Below are 17,902 nucleotides of genomic sequence, written 5' to 3'. Positions count from 1 at the left end.
GGTCAGTTGAAGGGACAAAGCTGATCCTGGGAGGTGAAGGCCCACCCCACCTTGGCAGTTTCTGCTGAGGTTTCTGGTGGCAGGAAAGTGCCCATGAGTCCCAGGTGGACAGAGGCCCACATTCCAAGTGTGAGCGACGGGGGACGTGGTGCAGAACACGCCTGCCCTCCAGTCAGTGGCTGGCCACACGGGGCTGGCCCAGACACTAAGCGCAGCGCCAGGGGACAGGCACCAACCAACATGCCCACCTTCACCCTCTCACTCTCAGGGACACCATCCTCACCCACAAGAGGTGGGAGGTACCCAGCAGACACGGGGTGTGCCCCTAGACGTGTGACAGATACTGGGCCTCAGTCGTCCCCAGGAATCTCAGTCCCACTACATGGCCCAGAGCCGGTGGCCCGTGCGAGGACAGAGTTCCTCCTGGCCACAGCCTGGCCCCTTGGGCGCCCAGCCCAGCTTCCTCAGAGGTGGGGCCAGAGACAGACGCTTCTGAGAGAGCCTGGAAATAACCTCGCTATAAAAAGCAGTGACCACGGAGAGAAAACCACATGTGCCCTCACAAGTGCCAGGCTACCCGGATTCTCCTGGCCACTCACCTGTCCTATCTGGTGGCCAGAGGAGCAGAGCTGCAGCCCAGGGGCAGCAAGCAGGCCTGAGGGCACCTAGGTGCAGGGCAGATCTGGCCTCACTCAGCCCTGGAGCCAGCCGGCCCGGCCACAGACGAGCCAGAGACACGGCGCCGTGGCGGAGGCGGGAAGGCAGCAGAGCCACTGGGGCTCATGGGCCAGAGGAGGCCCGCTGCCATGTGCTGCCCTGCCAACCGTGGAGGCGGCGGGAGGGCAGCACGGGCTGGCCAAGAAGTAGACCAGGGGACCCCCACCCTCAGCTCTGAACCCTCAGGGAGGAGCCTGGGCCTGGGCCCCTTCAGGGTCCTCTGGCCCAGCAGCCCTGCTCAGGGACAGCTCCCAGGATCCACCCGCAGAAAGCACGCTGCTGGGGCCAGGGTAAGGCTGTGGGAGGCTGTAGCCCCACACACCTCTGAAGACAGGGCCTTGGGCCTCTGTGGCTGGCAAGGGGGGAGGAGGGGTGGGAGGGGGCTGGGCAGGCAGAGGCCCAGAGCAGAGGCCTCCCAATCTCAGGTGGTAGGTGCCCCAGGCCGGTCTGCCTGAGGCTGGTGGGCTCTCCAGAAGAGGGCGCTGCCTGACGTGAGGCTCAGCCCTGCCATCTGGAGGCGGAGGCAAAGGTGCCCGGAGGGAGGGAAGGCCACCCCTCACTGTTGATGCCCAAGTCACAGGGCCTGCCAGTATCGCATGCTGCAGGGCACTCGGGGTGCCCGAGCTCAGGAGGGCAGGTCCTGAGGGTGAGCCTGCCCCCATTCCAACGTTCCAGACTCCACACGGGTGCAGACGAGCAGAGATGGGAACACGTGGTGCTGGTGACTCGCTGCACAGCGTGGCTTCAGCAAGGCTCACCCCAGACACGCTGGGAGCCGTGGGCCCGGCCTGCTCCTCCCCACCCTCCCGCCTGGGCTCCCCACTCTCCCGCCGTCCCCCCAGGCTCCATGGCGGCACTGGGGCTGGGAGTGTGGGTCTGCTCACAGGGCCAGAGCCTGCCTTCTGTCTCCTGCACACAGTGAGGTATGCCGTACGCTGTCTCTCCCCCGAAACACCAGACCCTACTGCCCACCCCACATACCTCTACCGTCCGCAACGACTGAGCCGCTGCTGGCATGTGGGGAGCAAGCGGCTCTGAAGGCACCCGACCCTGCACCCTGGAACAGCTGGATGGACAGACAGACGGGCTCAGCCACGCCGCCCCAGCACGTGCTGCCTCACAGGACGCCCCCTGCTGGGTGGCGAGGCCATCTGCTGCCAGCCGCTGGGGCCCACCTGTGCCAGCGCTTAGAGCAGCAGCCACTGTCACACCCAGCACCACGGAGAACAGGCTCCGCACAGGCCGCCGATGCGCAAAGGCAGTCAGGCGGACAGCGGCCAGAACCTGGGACTCTGCACGGCCTGGGGCATACCATGAGGAGAAAATAGCTCCGAACTGGCTCAGAAAGCGCCACGCTCCAGAGGAGGACAGCAAGCAGCCCGCAAGTGTGGGGGGCTGGGCCCTGCCTCAGGCCCATGGCACCCAGAGGCCCTGTCTGGACCCCCAGAGGCCCTGCCGGATGTGCGCCTCTCCAGGGCGGAGCGATCGGGGCCAGGTTGATGGCCCAGGCATTGGTCCCCCAGACTCTCAGACTCTCTTCAGCCAGGTGGGCAGGAGCACCAGGAGGAGCACCATGCCCCCAGGTCCCCGCCACCCAAAACCAACACAGAGGGAGTGAGTGAGCACACCACGAACCAGAGCCCAGTCCAGCCCCACCCCGTGGACGCCCGGGAGCACGCTGGCTCCCTCAGTGCACCTGGTTGGGGGTGGGGGCGTACAGCTGTAGCAGGTGAGGCCAGGCCCCCAGAGACCCTGGCCCAGAACCCCCGGGGCCTGCCCGAGCACGTACCTGAGGGTCAGCTGCCAGGGGGCACAGGAGGTGGGGAGGACAGCGGCTCGCTTCCACGCATGCAACCCCACAGGAGGGACCTGCCACTGCCCTGGGCTGGACCCTGTCCTGACGCCGCCCAGACCGCCAGCGGCGGGACTGCAGACTCCTGAGGACTGCCAGGCGAGAGATGCCATGGGGCCGGGCCTGGGAGAAGACACAGGGGCAGAGCAACAAGCACCTGCACGTCTCATGGTCAGAAGCTGATGGATTTGCAGTCGTTGTGCACAACTATAGACTTTCTTTGCAAATCCCATCAATTTTATGCATTAGGACCAAACCTGCGAACCGGGAGCACTGAGGGCCCCAGGCCACACAGGTGATGCTCAAGTGCCACCAGAGGTCCCGCTGGGCTGGAAGGCCGTCTCAGCCTGGGATCAGCCTGGCAACGGTTAGTCTGGGGAGCCCAGGCTCACCTCCCACAGACACCAGAGGAGACAGGAAAGCAGGAGGGCCACCAAGAGTAGAGGGCCCCTAGGACACCGGTGCCCGCCCAGGGTCACGTGGTCTGTGCAAATGCTCCGACGGTGCAGGCCCCCTGCAGAGGGATGCCAGGCCCCGCCTTGCCAGGACAGCTGAGGCCTCAGCCCGAGTCCCTCCCGCGGCGGAGTAACCCGTGGGGCACCAGAGCATGGGAAGCAGAGGGTCTCAGGTCAGACCCAGGGGAGGCCCACACTTGGGGCCTGTCCTGAGCGGGCTCCATTTGTGCCAATACGGCCCCAGGGCTGGGGTAGGTGACACGGGCACAGTCCTGGGGGCTCCAAGCAAGCACACCAGTGGCCACCGCCCGCCGGCTCCGGGGTGGCAGCGCCTCCTGCCCAGGGCCCCTTCCCCACCCCACGGGGAGAGACAGGGCCTCGCGCGCATGGAGCTGGGGGCCGCATGGCACCAGGTCCTGCTCCTCCCCACGAGCTACAGGAGCGAGCTGCCCAGAAGCCTGAGCCCCACCGGCCCAGCCCCCAGGCGCCGTGGAGCAGAGACCCCTGCCCTCCAGGGGCGAGTGCCAGCAGAGGCCTTGCCACACTCGGGCGGCCCAGAGGAGTGTGCACTGAGGCGCTCAGCTCTCAGCTAGACCAAAACTGATGAAAACCATCAAGCCGCGACTCACCTAAGCATGATAAACAAAACGCGCGGGAAGCACACCGTCATATACCTGCTGAAAACCAGAGATGGAGAAAGCTCCGCAGCCAGAAGGGGACAGCGGACCCCATAGGAGAGCAGGGCCAGCCGGCAATGGCCAGGCCTCCCCCCGGAGCCCCACAGCCTCCCACGCAAAATCGCTCTCCAGAGAGGAAGCCTTCAGAGAGCATCCACTGAGAGCAGCGGCCCCCAGCACGGCTGCAACATCACAGGAAATCTCAAGGTGTTTCTCAACGGAAGGCAAGGAAGGAGTGAAACGAAATGGGAAAATGAATAGGTAGGTGAGTCTGGGTCAAGGCTGACCACATACAACGTTTTCTAGGGTCTAAAACACATGGACAATTAAAATCATGGTAGTTCCAGCACGTCTGATGGAAGAGAAGAAAAAAGGGGGCAGGTGCTCTAAGCTTCTTATGCTGTCTGGGGAGGGGTCAGACGGCAATTTCCAAGACCCGATAACAGACTCAAAAACTTGTATAATGTGACTGAAAGAAAAATAAAAGGAGATATAACAAGCTAATGGAGGGAAAAATGGAATTTAAACATATACATCCAAAAGAAGAAAAAAAAAGAAAAGAAAATACAGAATAAGTACAACAAAGAAAAAGCACATAGGAAGAGACTGGATTAAAACCCAAATACACAAAATACACCAAACTGTGGTTTATTGTGAACAGACGAAATCTCTTCTTACAAGGACAATTTCAGGTTGCACTTTTCTAAAAGCAACTATTTGCTGGATACAAAAAAAAAATCTAACCATAATACAAAATGGCTTTTTTTGGACTGTTTACAATGCTTTCTGTTTATTTATAAAAGTAAACATGTTTGCATATATCATGCACCAATATTTGCAGAGTACGTGTGTGTTTGTGTGTGTGTTAGTTGCTTAGTCATGTCTGACTCTGTGCAACCCCATAGACTGTAGCCCACCAGGCCCCTCCATCCATGGGATTCTCCAGGCAAGAACACTGGAGTGGGTTGCCATTTCCTTCTCCAAAAGGAACCACAGAAAGAAAGTAAAGTCACTCAGTTGTGTCCAACTCTTTGAGACCCCATGGACTGTAGTCTACCAGGCTCCTCCATCCATGGAATTTTCCAGGCAAGAGTACTGGAGTGGGTTGCCATTTCCTTCTCAATGTATGTATGTACACAAGCGTATATGTACACACTTTGCGACATTAACTAAAAGAAAATCGGCCTACACATACCTACTTTAGAGAAAGTAGACTTTAAGGCAAAAAGCTGGAAATTAAAAAAAAAAAATTTCATAACAGTAAAGATTCATTCCAGCAGGGAGATGTGGGAGATGTAACAACTCTAAATGCTTTGCACTCAGTAAAATAACCTTAAAATAAATATTAATGCAAAAGTGACAACTGGAGACACGAGCACATCCACAGGCACAGTGGAGAGTCTCCACACCCTCTCAGAGACTGGCAAAAACAAGTCTTTCCTGCCCCTCAAAATCGGGAAGTTCACCACAGGTTTGAAAAACACAACGAATACAACTCTCCTTACAGCCCCAAACTCACCAAGTGGACTCATTCCTTCTAAGCACACTCAAGAGCTTAACCAAAGTGGACCCTAAACCCCCCCAGTGAAGGTGGGGAGTGATCATTTTACAAAGAACCTCAAAAGCCTCAGAGGTTTAGAAATGAAGCAATCCCTTCTGAATAAGCCTGGATCAAAGAAAAAATTACAACAAAAGTTAGAAAAAGTTTTAGAGGAACACAAAAATAGTTAACTTGCAGAAGACACCTAAGGCTACGCTCAGGGGGAAGTTTACAACCTTACATCAGCATATTTCAGAAAAGAGAGGCTGAAGGCAAATGTCCAGCCATCTGACCCTGGTGTGCTGCGTCCAAACTCGGTGCACTGGCCCGACCAGGTGGCTCTGACAGCAGCCCCCGCCCAGGCTCCTGCCTCCACTGCTGGCACTGCCAGAGCCGGCCAGGGACACCTCCAGCCAGGCCCACCGTCAAGGCAGAACAGCCTCGCAGCCTGGCACCTGCTCCCTGCCTTCACAGCACAGTGTGGAGGCAGCAGCCTGAGCCAGATTCAACCAGGCCCCAACCCCTCCTGGCACCCTTCCCCGTGAAAGCACACGGGGTCACGAGAGCCAGGAACAGAGCGCTCCCCGGGAGAGGCGTCTGCCGAGGTCTATCTGAAACATCATCTGGGCCCAAGATCAGCTCCCCACCCCAGTGGCCCCAGCTCCACCCCGAGAGGGACAGGAGAGCAGCTCCAGCCCAGAGCCTGGCTCTGAGTCTCAGAGGGAGGGTCCACTGCATCACTGCCTGCCCTGCACAGGGCCCGGCCAGGGTGTCCAGGGGAGTCTGGGGGTGTTGTGTGGAGGAGTCCGGGGCAGGCTCCTGGACTGGGAGCCATGGTGGTCTCTCCTGCTCCTCCCACTAACACTGGAACCTCAGGGCAGGACCACTCCAAGCTTAGTGACTATCCCTCTCCTGAGGCCGGCTCCACAAGGTCCACTCTGGGGACACCCCCACCACGGCCTGGGGGGTCTCCCTCCTCCTCACGGCTAGCCCTGGCAGGAAAGAAATCCGCCCAGAGGACTCAGGCTGACGTGGCCCTGCCTCCCAGGCAGCTCCCACCACCAATCCCCGAGCCACGGCCAGGCGGGCCGCCCCAGCATACCATCCACATTCGTCAAGACGCCTGGGGACCCTGCCCACAAGCCGCCAGGGCCGCAGTAGGAACACCGCCCCTCCTTCCCAGGCAGGAGCGGTCCCAGGGCTTCAGCTAGAGTCACGGCGGTGCCCTGGCTCCTGGAGCCCACAGCACCCCAGGAGGCCCAAGCCTGCGAGCACCACACAGCACTGTGTGCACATGCACACGCTCCCGGGCCAGCTCTGCCCGAATAATTAATTAGCACCGCCACGACAGACATAAACCGGGAAGCCTCCGACACGCCTGATAATTTATGCAAGGCTCAGGATCGCTGCGACTGCCTTCCACAGGGCCTGCTTCAGCGTTTTCCTTTTCTCTTAGGAAGCAGGACTCCGGATGGAACTGCTCTTGCGCCCTTTGCGGTGTTGCAGCAGTAAAACTGACAACCCGTCTGCACCCCAGCGGGAGAGACTGGACCACAGATTACTCCAAGGTGGGAATATCCAGCAGCCAGCCAGTCTAGCATCCACCAAACCTGCCCTCAGCACCTGACCGCCCTGTCCCCTCAACCGGCTCAGAAACGCCCAGGACGCGGGGACAGAGCAAAGCCCGGTCAGTGCCAGCCTGGAGGCTCAGGGTAGGGGCTTTCCACGCCTTGGGGAGGCCCCAGGATCGGAGCACAGGCCAGCATGGGGATGCCTCAGGAAGCCCCCAGGCCTGTGTCCCCTCTGTGCCACGGCAAGCCTGCATCATGGCCCTCCCAAAGCGCTCCCAGAGGGCACTAGTGATGAAAATGCTACTGATGAGTGTGGAGGCCCAGGGCAGGCTTCGCTCTGCCCCTCTGACCACTGACCGCGGCCCGGACACCAGCGAGGCCAGGCACGGGGCTGCCCGGCGCCAAGCAGCGGGTTCTGGGCTGCCTCCAAGAGCCATGCTGCAGGGCCACTACCTGGCCCACTGCCTGCCCCTGCCCACTGGACACACCTGGTCAGAGGCGGGGGTGGGGTGGGGCCCTGTCAGGAGGGGTGGGGGCCTGGTGAGACGGGAGGGGGCAGGGAGGGTGTGGAGAGGGGTGGCATAGGCAGAGTGGTTAGAGCAGGGCTGCTGTGCACCTGGAACCTTCAGGCCACGGAGGAGGTTAAGTGAGGATGGCTGAGCACACAGCAGGCGGGCGAAGCACTCCCTGTAGGTGTCCACCCCAAGTCCCCGAGCTGGTGCTGTTCGAGGAGAGCCCTGCCGAGGGCCAACAAACTGAGCCCCACCGGCTGGTTTTGGCACCCAGGCAGCTGAGGGCCTGCTCGGACCTCCACTGGCTCAGAAGGGCACCCCAGGGACCTGGGGACAGCCCCAACGCGGGCCCTTCAAGCCCAAACAACTGAGCAGAGGGGGAGGCAGCCCCAGGATGTCCCCTCAGTCTGCCAGCAGAGGGCCCACCAGGGGACTGTGTGTCTCAGGGACCCTTGGTCCGCACAGGCCCCTGTTCTGGGCTGGGGGAGGGCAGAACAGTCACCTGGGGCCTTGGTGAGGAGCCCAGGCACCGGCAGGGAAGGGCAGCCGGGGCAGGAGCCCATGCGGGACTTACATGGGAGAGACTCCCTGACAGCTTCCTGGACAAACTCCAGGGATCGGAGTTGCAAGGTGAAGACTGGGCAAGCCCCCCCCCCACCGCCCTCTCTGCTGGTGACCAAGGATGCGTGCCCACCCCAAACAGGTGCACCCACAAACAGGTGACAGCAGACCTTCCAGACCGTGTGGCTGGCACGGCAGACTGAGGGGCGTGTGGGGAGCACCCGCCACGAGCTTGGCAAGCTCTCGGCCAGAGGCAGGCGCTGCGTGAGGCCAGCAGGCCTGAGGGAAGGCCCTGGCGGCCCTCAGACCCACACCTGGCTCCCCCAGGAAACCTGGGCCCTTCCTGTCAAACACGGCCCACACGCACAGCCCCGCCACATCCGGAGCTCCTGACAGGCGGGCGAGTGGTGGGGGCTATGGCCGTGTGCCCACTGTCCTGGGCAGGTGAGGCGGAGGAGGCCCTGCCCCAGCAAGTCCAGGGAGATGAGGACGCCACTGCCCATGCAGTCGCCTGCGGCTTTTCCTTGGCCCAAGAAGCAAACATTTGCTGCTCCCAGGAAGCCCCCTTGCAGGACGGGGGCAGGAAGCCAGCCTGGAGCCACATGGCAAGTGCAGTGCGGGGCTCCTGTGGCGCCCACTGCACTCTCTTTGCACACAGGGTGTCAGGGTCCGCGCTACACTTGGAGCCTGTCACCTCAGGACCCCCGAGTCACAGTGGTGGGTCCAGTGTGGTGGGGAGGGGAACCCCAGAGTGGGCCCTGAAGCCCCAGGCGCTGGAAAGTGCCCGCCCTCAACACACTCCCTAGAAGCTCTCTACTAAAGGTTCTCTTCTCTGTAGCCTTCTCTTGGGTCTGTTTGCCCTGAGGCAGATTAACTGAGGTCTCTGGCAACCAAGGTGCAGGTACTCCCCAGGGAGCCTGGGGGGCGCTGTCACATGGTCACCCCCAGGGACCACCTACCCCTTCCCCAGCCAGAGCTGGCCTCTAAGCCCAGGGACTGGGGGGGGGGGGGGGGAGCTTGGCCGGGAGCCAGGAAAGCAGGGGAGAGGCAGGGAAGGGAAAGAAAGTAAGAGGCGGAGTCAGGCTGAACCTCCAGCTCAGTCCCCAGGCACAGTGTCCACGTGCCTGCTGAACAATGCAGTTTTGAATTCAATTAAAGTGATTATCTGTTGTGCCAAATAAATTGTGTACAGCATACATCCTGCGGCACTTTACACCTCCGGGCTCATTATTCCCTAACTGTTTCCTCCTGTTTATGCGCTCTCAAATTAAATTGCTGATAATATGCGCCAAAATAAAAAATGAGCGCACCTTGTCCCAAGAAAATTGATTCTCCCTTTTCCTGAGCCGGCGATTGCCAGGTTTTATATACTCTGTTCCTGGTGATCATTAGTAATTCAATTTTCTTTTTATTAGCCCTCTTATCTGCTGAGCAATATAGTGGCAGAGCTGACCTCTTTTGCACGGGTAAATGTTTAAAATCTTTTCCCTGATTAATTTTGCCAGTTAAGAAAAAGAGGAGAAATGGCCCGGCTCTTAGCCATCACAATGAATAAAGCTTAATGTTGATTGTGATGGAATTTCTAATGCCAGGGAAATTGATTGAACGCGGCAATTACACTGCAATAGTAACTCAAGGGAGATGGGATCGCTTTCTCCTGGCCGCAGCCTTTTGGTTATTTAAAACAATCCAATTTGCAAGGATAATTATGTATTAGTGTTTTATCTGCCACTTGAAATGAACAGGGGAGTTTCGATACTGGCCCAGCATTAGCAGGTTATTGCTGCAAATTACTTGATATCTGCTTTCTTTCACATAAAGAGAAAATTAGGCAATCAATTACCAGAAAAAGGTGGATGAGTGATAAGAAGGGCGAGCGCGCCCTCTTCTGGCCACCGGGCTGCACAGCAGGCCTAGAGGGGACCCCAGGGCTCTCCCTCCCCATCCTCAGCCCACAGCCAGCTCAGAGAGAAGGGCTGCACCTGGCACTAAGGTCTGTGTGGGGAAACAGAGCAGAGAAGCTGAAATAAGCAGATGAAGGGGCCGCCCCCGCGGCGATATGGACACACGGACACACACAGCTGCTCAGGCCCACCAAGGGGGCCAGGAGGGGCTCACCTGCTCACCCCAAGCACCCACAACATTAGATAAAAGCCCAAGTCCTGCACAGAGCTGAAAGGGAGGGAGCCGGGAGGGGCGGGGAGCCAGGGAAATGCTGCCCCTTCCCCCGGTCCCCACCCCAGGCCTCCCCCCTCCCCCTCCCCCAGGCCTCACCCCTACCTTCACCCCTGCCCAGTCTCTACACAAGCCTCTCCCATGAGCTCCCTGCCATCAAGTCTGGGGATAAGGACCCCTGCCCTGGGCCTGGAGGTCAACCCTCACCCACAGGTCCACCCTGGCTCCTGCCCCTCCGGCCCGGTCACTCCTCGGGCCTGGACTTGGCTGCCTTCTGTCCCCGAGCATGCTTCCATAGGACCCCTGCGCCTCCACCGTCCCTCAGCGGCTTCCCAACAGGACCCCCTTTCCTTACTGCGGCACAGCGCCCCTTCCCACCCTCCAGGCCCACCTGCCTCTGGCCTGAGCCTCTCCCGCCCTCCGGGACGCTGCGCAGAGGGGTCTCCGCTCCCAGACAAGCGGAGTTCAGCCCCGCCGCAACCTCGCCTGCACAGGTGTGTCCCCTCGCTCTCACCTCTCCTCACACAGGTGGGTTCAGGGCTCAGAGGGGGCTCCTCAGAGATGCCCCAGACTGCCTGCCTAGCTAAAGCTGCCCCCCACTCCCCATAGCTCCTGAGACACCACTGCCCATTTCCTTTTCCACAGAGGCTGAAAGCAGTTTTTCGACCTGTTTACAAGCACCCAAGGAGCTTTCTGCTTCTACTGTCCACCGACGCCCCGGCCCCGGCACGTGCAGACCACGGGAGCCAGGGCAGAGCCCAGAGGTGTGGCACGTGGAAGGCTGACAGGTGGAGGACACGTGGGGGTAAGAAGAGTGGCCAAGCAAGTGGAAGCCTTCTCCAAGCCCCCCAAGAGGAGCCTCTTCCCAGCTCCCCCTCCATCTCCCCTGCAGGCTGATCTGTCCGCCTCCGAGTGGGAGAGCGCAAGGCGCTGCGGTCCGCACCCCACACCCTGTCGTGCCCAGAGCCTTGCTCCCGCCTCCCTCCGAGTAGCAGAGCACCCTGCCAGCAGGAACAGCCTCCACCATCCCCAGCCTGCACCCCACTCTGCCCGAGGCCTAAAACGGGACCACGCGGTTCCCAAGTGCAGGTGCAGCTCCAGGGAAGACACAAGCCACCTCCCCCTTGTGGCCTGGCACCAGATCCGTGGCCCCGTCAACCCGTCACCCTGTCCACCCTACAACAGGGTGAGCATCCTAGAGCGTCCCCAGCCCACGGCCCTGGGACGCTGCCCACGGGCCCCTGTCCTGCTCTCTAGCTCCCCGGCAGCCCCTTGGCCCGTGGCGCCTACAGCACGGCCGCAGCCAGGCTGTTCCCGGGCCTGGGGCAGCCCTCACCTCAACCCCCAAACCACCAGAGCCCTCCAGCTTGGAGCAGGGAGAGTGGGCCCCCAGGACTCTGCATGGACAGTCCACAGTGCTAACCTCCCCACCATCTGGAGAGCGCTCCCAGCCCACGGCACAGAATGACCTCTTTGACCTCACGGTGCTCCTTCCACAGGGGCCCAGGACACAGGATGGCAACTGTCTGCCTTGGGCCCATAGGCCTGCAGCCCAGGCTCCATGGGGCAGGGGCAGCACAGGGCTGGCAGAGACACAGTCGAGGCCAGCATCAGTCCTTACATCAGGACCTAGCACTCCGGGCAGCAGGAAGGCAGCCAAGAGGCCCAGGGCCCTGTCTGCCATGACCATGCTGCCCTTAACGCCTGCCCAGCAGCTGCTCCACACACATACTGGCTTCCACGGGAGCCCAGCACCCGGCAGACACCCACCAGCTCCCCCAAGGGCTCTGCTGGCAGGAGCACGCCGCCCCTGCTGGGACACCGTCCCCAGCTCCCTCCTACCACGTCCCTCACTCAAGACCCTCTGAAACACAACCTCCATGCGAGACCCCTCCTGGACACCCCCACTCCCTGCTCGTAGCCGGTTACTATGCAAACACCTCAGCACCTGGCCGGCTCGCATGCAGGCACCGGAAGGGCAGGAGGGAACACCCCTGCCTCGGGGTTCCGGGACCCCGAAATCCGGGGCAGCCGCCTCCCGCTCCCGGCCCCTGAGCACCACCACCTTGGGGACAGCTCCGCCTGCAGCTTCTCTGCCAACAGAGACAGCACTGTGACCGAGAGCACCCGGACAGGGGCCGCACGGCCCTGCAGATGCCCAGCCTCCAGAGAGCACCCTGGCCCCTCTCCCGGCTGTCCCAAAGAAGCCCCAGCTGGCCTCAGGCTCCCAGCGGGCTCCCCAGCCCCTGCCAGCCTCTTAAAACACGTGACTTCTCCACTGGTTCTCTCCAGTCAGTCCCACAGCCAAGGCCGAACCCCCAACCCAGCCTCCTTGCAGCCCCCAGGGGCCGCTGACAGGCTCCCTCTGCTGCCACCGGGGTGAAATCCACGCTTGCCAGGACCCAGGGACATGCAGCCAAAGGCGACTGGGTGAGAGGGAGGCTGGTGCCCTCTCCACCCCGCACAGGCCTCCGCCTGGGCCCCAGGGCCCACACTCTCTGGCCAGCTCTGTGTAGGTGCTGCACGCGGTCCTGGACCCCAGCTGGGCCCTGAGCACCGAGGCAGCACAGTCCCTGGAGCACAAGCCCCAGTGGCAGCGCCCAGGACCAGATCCCTGGTGTGTCTGTGAGGAAGTCCCAGCTGCTCCGAGGAGACACCCAGGACCAGCCCCCCGGAGCACTGCCATCGCCACAGCAGGGGGCGCCAGGGACTCACTGAGAGGGCAGAGCGACGCCTCCCGGGCCCGCTCAGGCCTTGAGAGGAGGCAGCAGCCCGAGGACAGGGCAGCGAGAACAAGAGGGAGGGGCCCTGGGCGGCACCATCCAGGCCAACACCCCCTTCAGGGCTATCTGCTTTCCCACCTCTGCCAAGACGATGCGGCTGTGCAGGCACAGAGGGATGTGCTCAAGAGGCTGCACGTGCCTGCCTGACAACCTTATCACGGCCCCGAGTGCAGCGCACAGCACCGCAGCCCGGGCCGCCCACTGCCGCCAGGCCCAGCGGCTCTTGGGCCAGGGCCTGACAGCACTAGGTGGACGGGGAACATGGGTCCCAGAGGGGAGCAGAGCCAGCGCAGGCCCAGGGAGCTCCTCTTCCCAGCATACCTTCCTTGGAGGGGAGGTAGGTGCGGCCGGGAGGCAGGCAGCATGGCCGGGGCTTGGTGACCGGCATCAGCCCCTTGTTGGGCGTCTTCTTCGTAACGGGGCTGCTCTTTCCCCGGAGGGCCTGCTTCCGCCGCAGGCTGAACTGACTCTTAGCCATGGCAGCAGGTGGGGGGCTGCTCTTCTTGTCCCCAGGAAGGCTGCAGAGACAGAGTAGGTAGCTCTAGCAGGCACCCTCCCCGCCTTGCCCACCCAGATCCCAGAACCAATGGATCAGCCCTGGCAGGCAGTTAAGCCCCAGCAGCGTCTGGCCCCCCAACTTCACTTTCCCACCTGATCCACCTCAGTGGCTCCCTGCCCGTCCATCCCCCCCACCCCACCCCATCCGGCTTCCAGCCACAGCCCTGGAGGACCCCAGAGCCAGGGCAGGTGGAGGGCAGAGGAGCACAGCCCTTGACCCCCACCAGGTGTTTCCACGACCACCTCCTGCACTTCCCCGGCAGGATGAGATGAGCCCCCACGTGGAACTGGGGGAGAAGCAGAGGAGGCAGGTGTCGTCCCAAGGAGGGACCACCACCAGCCCCATGGCTCCCTTCCTCACACTCACTGACACAGAGGCCGCTAGAGAGAAACAGCGAGGAAAGCACGGAGCCCAGCAGCCCAGACATCGCCTGTCCAGGGGAGCAGGGTCCAAGGGCAAGGTCAGCGGTGGGAAGGACCTGAGTGGGACTCCCTGGCAGACGGCATGTGTCGCCATGCCTGATGGCAGAGCCATCTGGCAGCTTCCACAATTAAGTCCCTGACCCTGAAGCCCTGGGCCACCATGCCATCTTCCAAACTCCTCTGGATCCAAGTGGGTAGAGGGCGGGAAGCTGATGTGCCTTCAGTGAGGGAGGGAGTCACTGTCACCTGGCTACCTTTCTCCTGCAGAGACCCTGCCCCTGGCCTGGGCACAAAGCTGTCCATCCACCATGCCACAGGCCCAGAATGGAAGCCATCCCAGCAGCCTCTGGTCTCTCACCAACAAGGGAAAGGGAGGGCTTGCTGGCGCCATCTCCGCTCATCCCCTCCCCATTAACTGAAAAGGACAGTAGTAACCGCGGCCTCATTCCTGCCGGACTTGCTGACGCACCACAGGCAAAGCTCCGTCCTCAGGCCCCATCAGCGGCGATGCTTCCTCCCTGCCTCCCACAGCCCTGCCCAGACAAGACCCAGGGAGGGGCAGCGGCCTGCACCTGGCACTGCCCCGCCTCCGGATGATCTTGGTGCGGCTCTTCACTTTGTAAGCCGAGAGCGGAGTCTCACTGAAGACAGGCTGCAAGCTGCTGGGTTCCACTGCCCGTCTGTCCACTGGGGGGGACCTAGACGGGACGGGGGAGAGCTGGGAGGCACAGTCCTTGCTGCCAACCTCTGACTGCCAACGGAAGGAGGAGGCCGAGGAAGCCGAGGGGCTGGAGGCCTTCCACTTGTACTTGCTGGGGGAGGCCCCAGGCACAGAGGACACGGCAGACCTCCTGGGCCTGGCGTCTGGGTCAGCTTTGAGCTGCGGCTTCTCTGTTCGTTCTGCTGCAGCAAAGGGGGCCTTGCACACGTTCTCCGCCGCTGCCCTGGGACTGAGGGCCCGCCGAGAGGCCCGAGGACTCTTCGCCGAGGCGGCCACCCACTTGTAGTTGTTCTTCCGGAACTTGTTGGTTCGACAAGACACCAGCATCGAGGGCTCCCTGGTCTGCCTGGGTCCAACAGCAGGTCGAGCTGGGCCTACCACCAGGCCAGAGGTGGCGGAGGGGCCTGAGAGGCTGGTGTTCGTGGCCCCGCCCCCACGGAGCTGTGCAGCACAGCTGGCCACAGAGTGCGAGCCCGCCTTCCGGCCTGGGGCCATGCCGCTTCGCTGGGGCAGACTAGAGGGCAGGAAGCGGGCCTTGACCGCAACTGCACTCTCACTGACCGTCCGCCGGGGCTCCGAGGGGTTCTCGCTCATGCTGCTCACTGACTTCACCACCCGGGGCTTGCCAGGCTCCTTCTGGCAGACCAGAAGGGGGTCCTCCGCGCTGCAGCTCCCCTTGGCTCTTCCTTGCCTCGAAGGCTGCCGCTGCCCACCAGGGGACTCACCCTCACCTTCCCGAGGCCTGTGGTCGTTCCAGGGGGGGTCCTCGTATTCTTCCAAGGAGGTCTGCAGGACCCCCGCAGTGCTGGCCGAGCCCGGCTTGGATGGTGGTTTGATCTTGATGACCATGTTCTGGTCTGGACTGAGCTGTACCTGCCTCTCCAGGATGTACTGCTGTGGTTCAGGACCCTGGCTGCCCTCAGCCCTGAGCGGTAGCTGCGCAGCACCATCACCGGGCGGGTCCGAGGAGCCCAAGGGCCGATTCACGAGGGAGTATTTCTTGCGCCACGCAGGCCCATGGTTCAGGGAAAAGCCCCTCCGGCTCGGACGAGGGTAGCGAGCACTGAAGGTCCTGCTGCTGTTGTAAGTGGGCGGCTGCCACTGGCAAGTGGTGGAGGTGCCCACAGCGGCGGAGGTACCTGGGGCAGAGGCACTGCCGTGGAGGCTTTTGTAGTCATCAATCAGACCTGAGGAGGCAGGAGCATAGACTCTGTCAACCGGAGGGTGAGGAAAATCAGGGAGAATCCCCTGGAGGGGCATCAGCTGACCAGACACCCTGTAGACCCCACTGGACCCTGCCAAGTCCCCGTACAGGACGGGCAGCCCCAGGGCCTGAGAACCACTGACAGTCAGCCTAAATCCCCTAGGCCAATCTTTCCCATGAGCCTCTTCCCATCAATCCTACTTCAATCCTATTTCTGGCTGCTTATCCTTAAAATGCACTCTTGTGGCATGATATTCCCTATTCACCAGGGATATTACGCTGGGTTCCCAATCCTCTGAGGCGAAGTGTCACCCAGCATGAAGAGACCAGCAGGGCCCATGCTGCAGCGCCTCAAGAGAGACACGGAAGGCCTCCAAACAAGGGGCAGGGCTGCACCATCACGACCTCCCTGCCTGGCACATACAACAGCGAGTGTAAGATAACTGACACCCCGAGTACTCCACACGTGACAAGAATGTCACATCATCCTCCCATAAGAAGAGAAAAGGCCTAACATTTGGAGTTCTAGTACAGGGGACCACCAGGTGCCTTTCCAAGGAAGTCCCTGGACCGCGTGGCTGTGCAGGCAGACACAGGCCTCAGCTGGAACCACCCAAGCTGTCACAACTCAGCCAACAAGCCCTCCAGTTACAGCACCCCCCCACCATATGTCCCACCTTCAGGCCCAAAGAGAGTCACGTCCAGACCTGGTGACACCTCAGAGCAGGTATGATGGAGGGCCAGGAAGTGGCTGGTAGATGGGCTCAGCCCAACTGAACTCTTCCCAATACACACTTCCCAAGTTCTTAAGTCTTCTCTTTGTGGGAATAATATTTAAAACGATTAAAAAAAAAAATGCAGCAAGCCATCTCTCATGACTCAGTGGTAAAGAATCCATCTGCCAATGCAGGAGACACAAGAGATGCAGGTTCAATCCCTGGGTCAAGAAGACCCCCTGGAGAAGGAAATGGCAGCCCATTTCCTTCAAAGCCCTGGCAGACTGCAGTCCACATGTGCTCAGTCACCTCACTGACCATAGCCCGCCAGGCTCCTCTGTCCATGGGGCTCTCCAGGCAAGAATACTGGAGTGGGTTGCCATGCCCTCCTCCAGGGGATCTTCCCTATCCAGGGATCGAACCCGCGTCTCCTGTGCCTCCTGCACCGCAGGCGGGTTCTTCACCGCATGAGGGATGGGGCAGCCCCGGGCTACGGTCACTGAGGTAGCAAAAGAGTCAGACACGACTTAATGACTGAACAACATGCCGTCTTAGGTCTAAAAATGGAAAAGTTTGGAAAACCCTGAAGGCCGGGGATTCTGGGCCAGGAATATCAAGGAGAATGTGGCTGTAAGGAGGGACAAAGGCGTCAGAACCGGGCGTCCAGGGAAGAAATACACACCACTGGCCCCGAGCAAGGGAGCGCGCCGGGGGGGCCGAGGCCGCGCACCCCCGCGGCGGCGGGGAGGGTCGCTTCCCGCCTGTTACTAAGCGACAGCCCCGCCGCCAGCGGCCGCAGCGCCGGTAACGCCTGCACCCGCCGCGGAAACCCGAGCGGGGCTGAGCTGGGCCAGCCGGGAACGCCCCCTCAGGGTCCCCAGGACCCGGCCCGACCCCACCCACCTCCCCACCGACCCGACCCGGCCTCCGACCCGCGGGCGGGAGCGGCCCCCTTCGGGGAGGCGGGCAGAGTCCCGCTGTGAAGCAAGGGGAAAGAAGGGGACGCGCGACCCGGGCCCGGCGCGACCCACCCTGCAGGAGGCGGATCTGCCGCCGTAATTGCTCCTTTTCCTCCATCTCCGGAGTCCGCGACGCCCGGCCAGGCCCCCGCGACGTCATCGCCGGGCGACCGTTTTACTGAAGGCAGGGCGGAGCGCTGGGAGGCACCGCGACTGCGCACTGCGGCTGGGCCCGGGCGACCACCGGCCGGAAGTGGGGCCTCGGGAGACGTGCGCCCACGCTCTGGCTGCGCCTAGAGGGGCGGGGTCACTCATGCGCAGTGCTGGGGGCGGAGGCCACGTCACTATGGAGCGCCAGGAGTCCCCTCTCGGCGCCTGCGGAGAGGACGCTGCGGCGGACAGTCCGCGCCCTGAGGAGTTCTGGCCGGGTTCTTCGCCTAGAGTGTTCCTTCCCTGTGGGCCCGGGGCGAGGGGCAGA

At 61.7% G+C, this 17,902-nt stretch overlaps 1 protein-coding gene across 1 annotated transcript in view; it reads right to left on the bottom strand.

Moving 5' to 3' along the window:
• ZC3H3 (zinc finger CCCH-type containing 3) overlaps window positions 1-17,574 on the bottom strand; it is a 61,392-nt gene extending 43,818 nt beyond the window's left edge. Inside the window, exons 1-3 of the mRNA XM_040261626.1 lie at window positions 17,497-17,574; window positions 14,397-15,732; window positions 13,165-13,361 (exon numbers count right to left, since the gene is read on the bottom strand). Coding sequence (XP_040117560.1) covers window positions 13,165-13,361; window positions 14,397-15,732; window positions 17,497-17,542 — 1,579 coding nt within the window. The 5' untranslated portion in view covers window positions 17,543-17,574. The remainder of the gene's footprint in view (window positions 1-13,164; window positions 13,362-14,396; window positions 15,733-17,496) is intronic.
• Between the last annotated feature and the right edge of the window lie 328 nt (window positions 17,575-17,902).

This window comes from Oryx dammah, unplaced genomic scaffold (assembly GCF_014754425.2).
Source record: "Oryx dammah isolate SB20612 unplaced genomic scaffold, SCBI_Odam_1.1 HiC_scaffold_19, whole genome shotgun sequence".
NCBI classification, from domain to species: Eukaryota; Metazoa; Chordata; class Mammalia; order Artiodactyla; family Bovidae; genus Oryx; species Oryx dammah.
The sequence above is the reverse complement of the archived record's forward strand: the minus strand, read 5'-3'. Positions and strand labels throughout refer to the sequence as shown.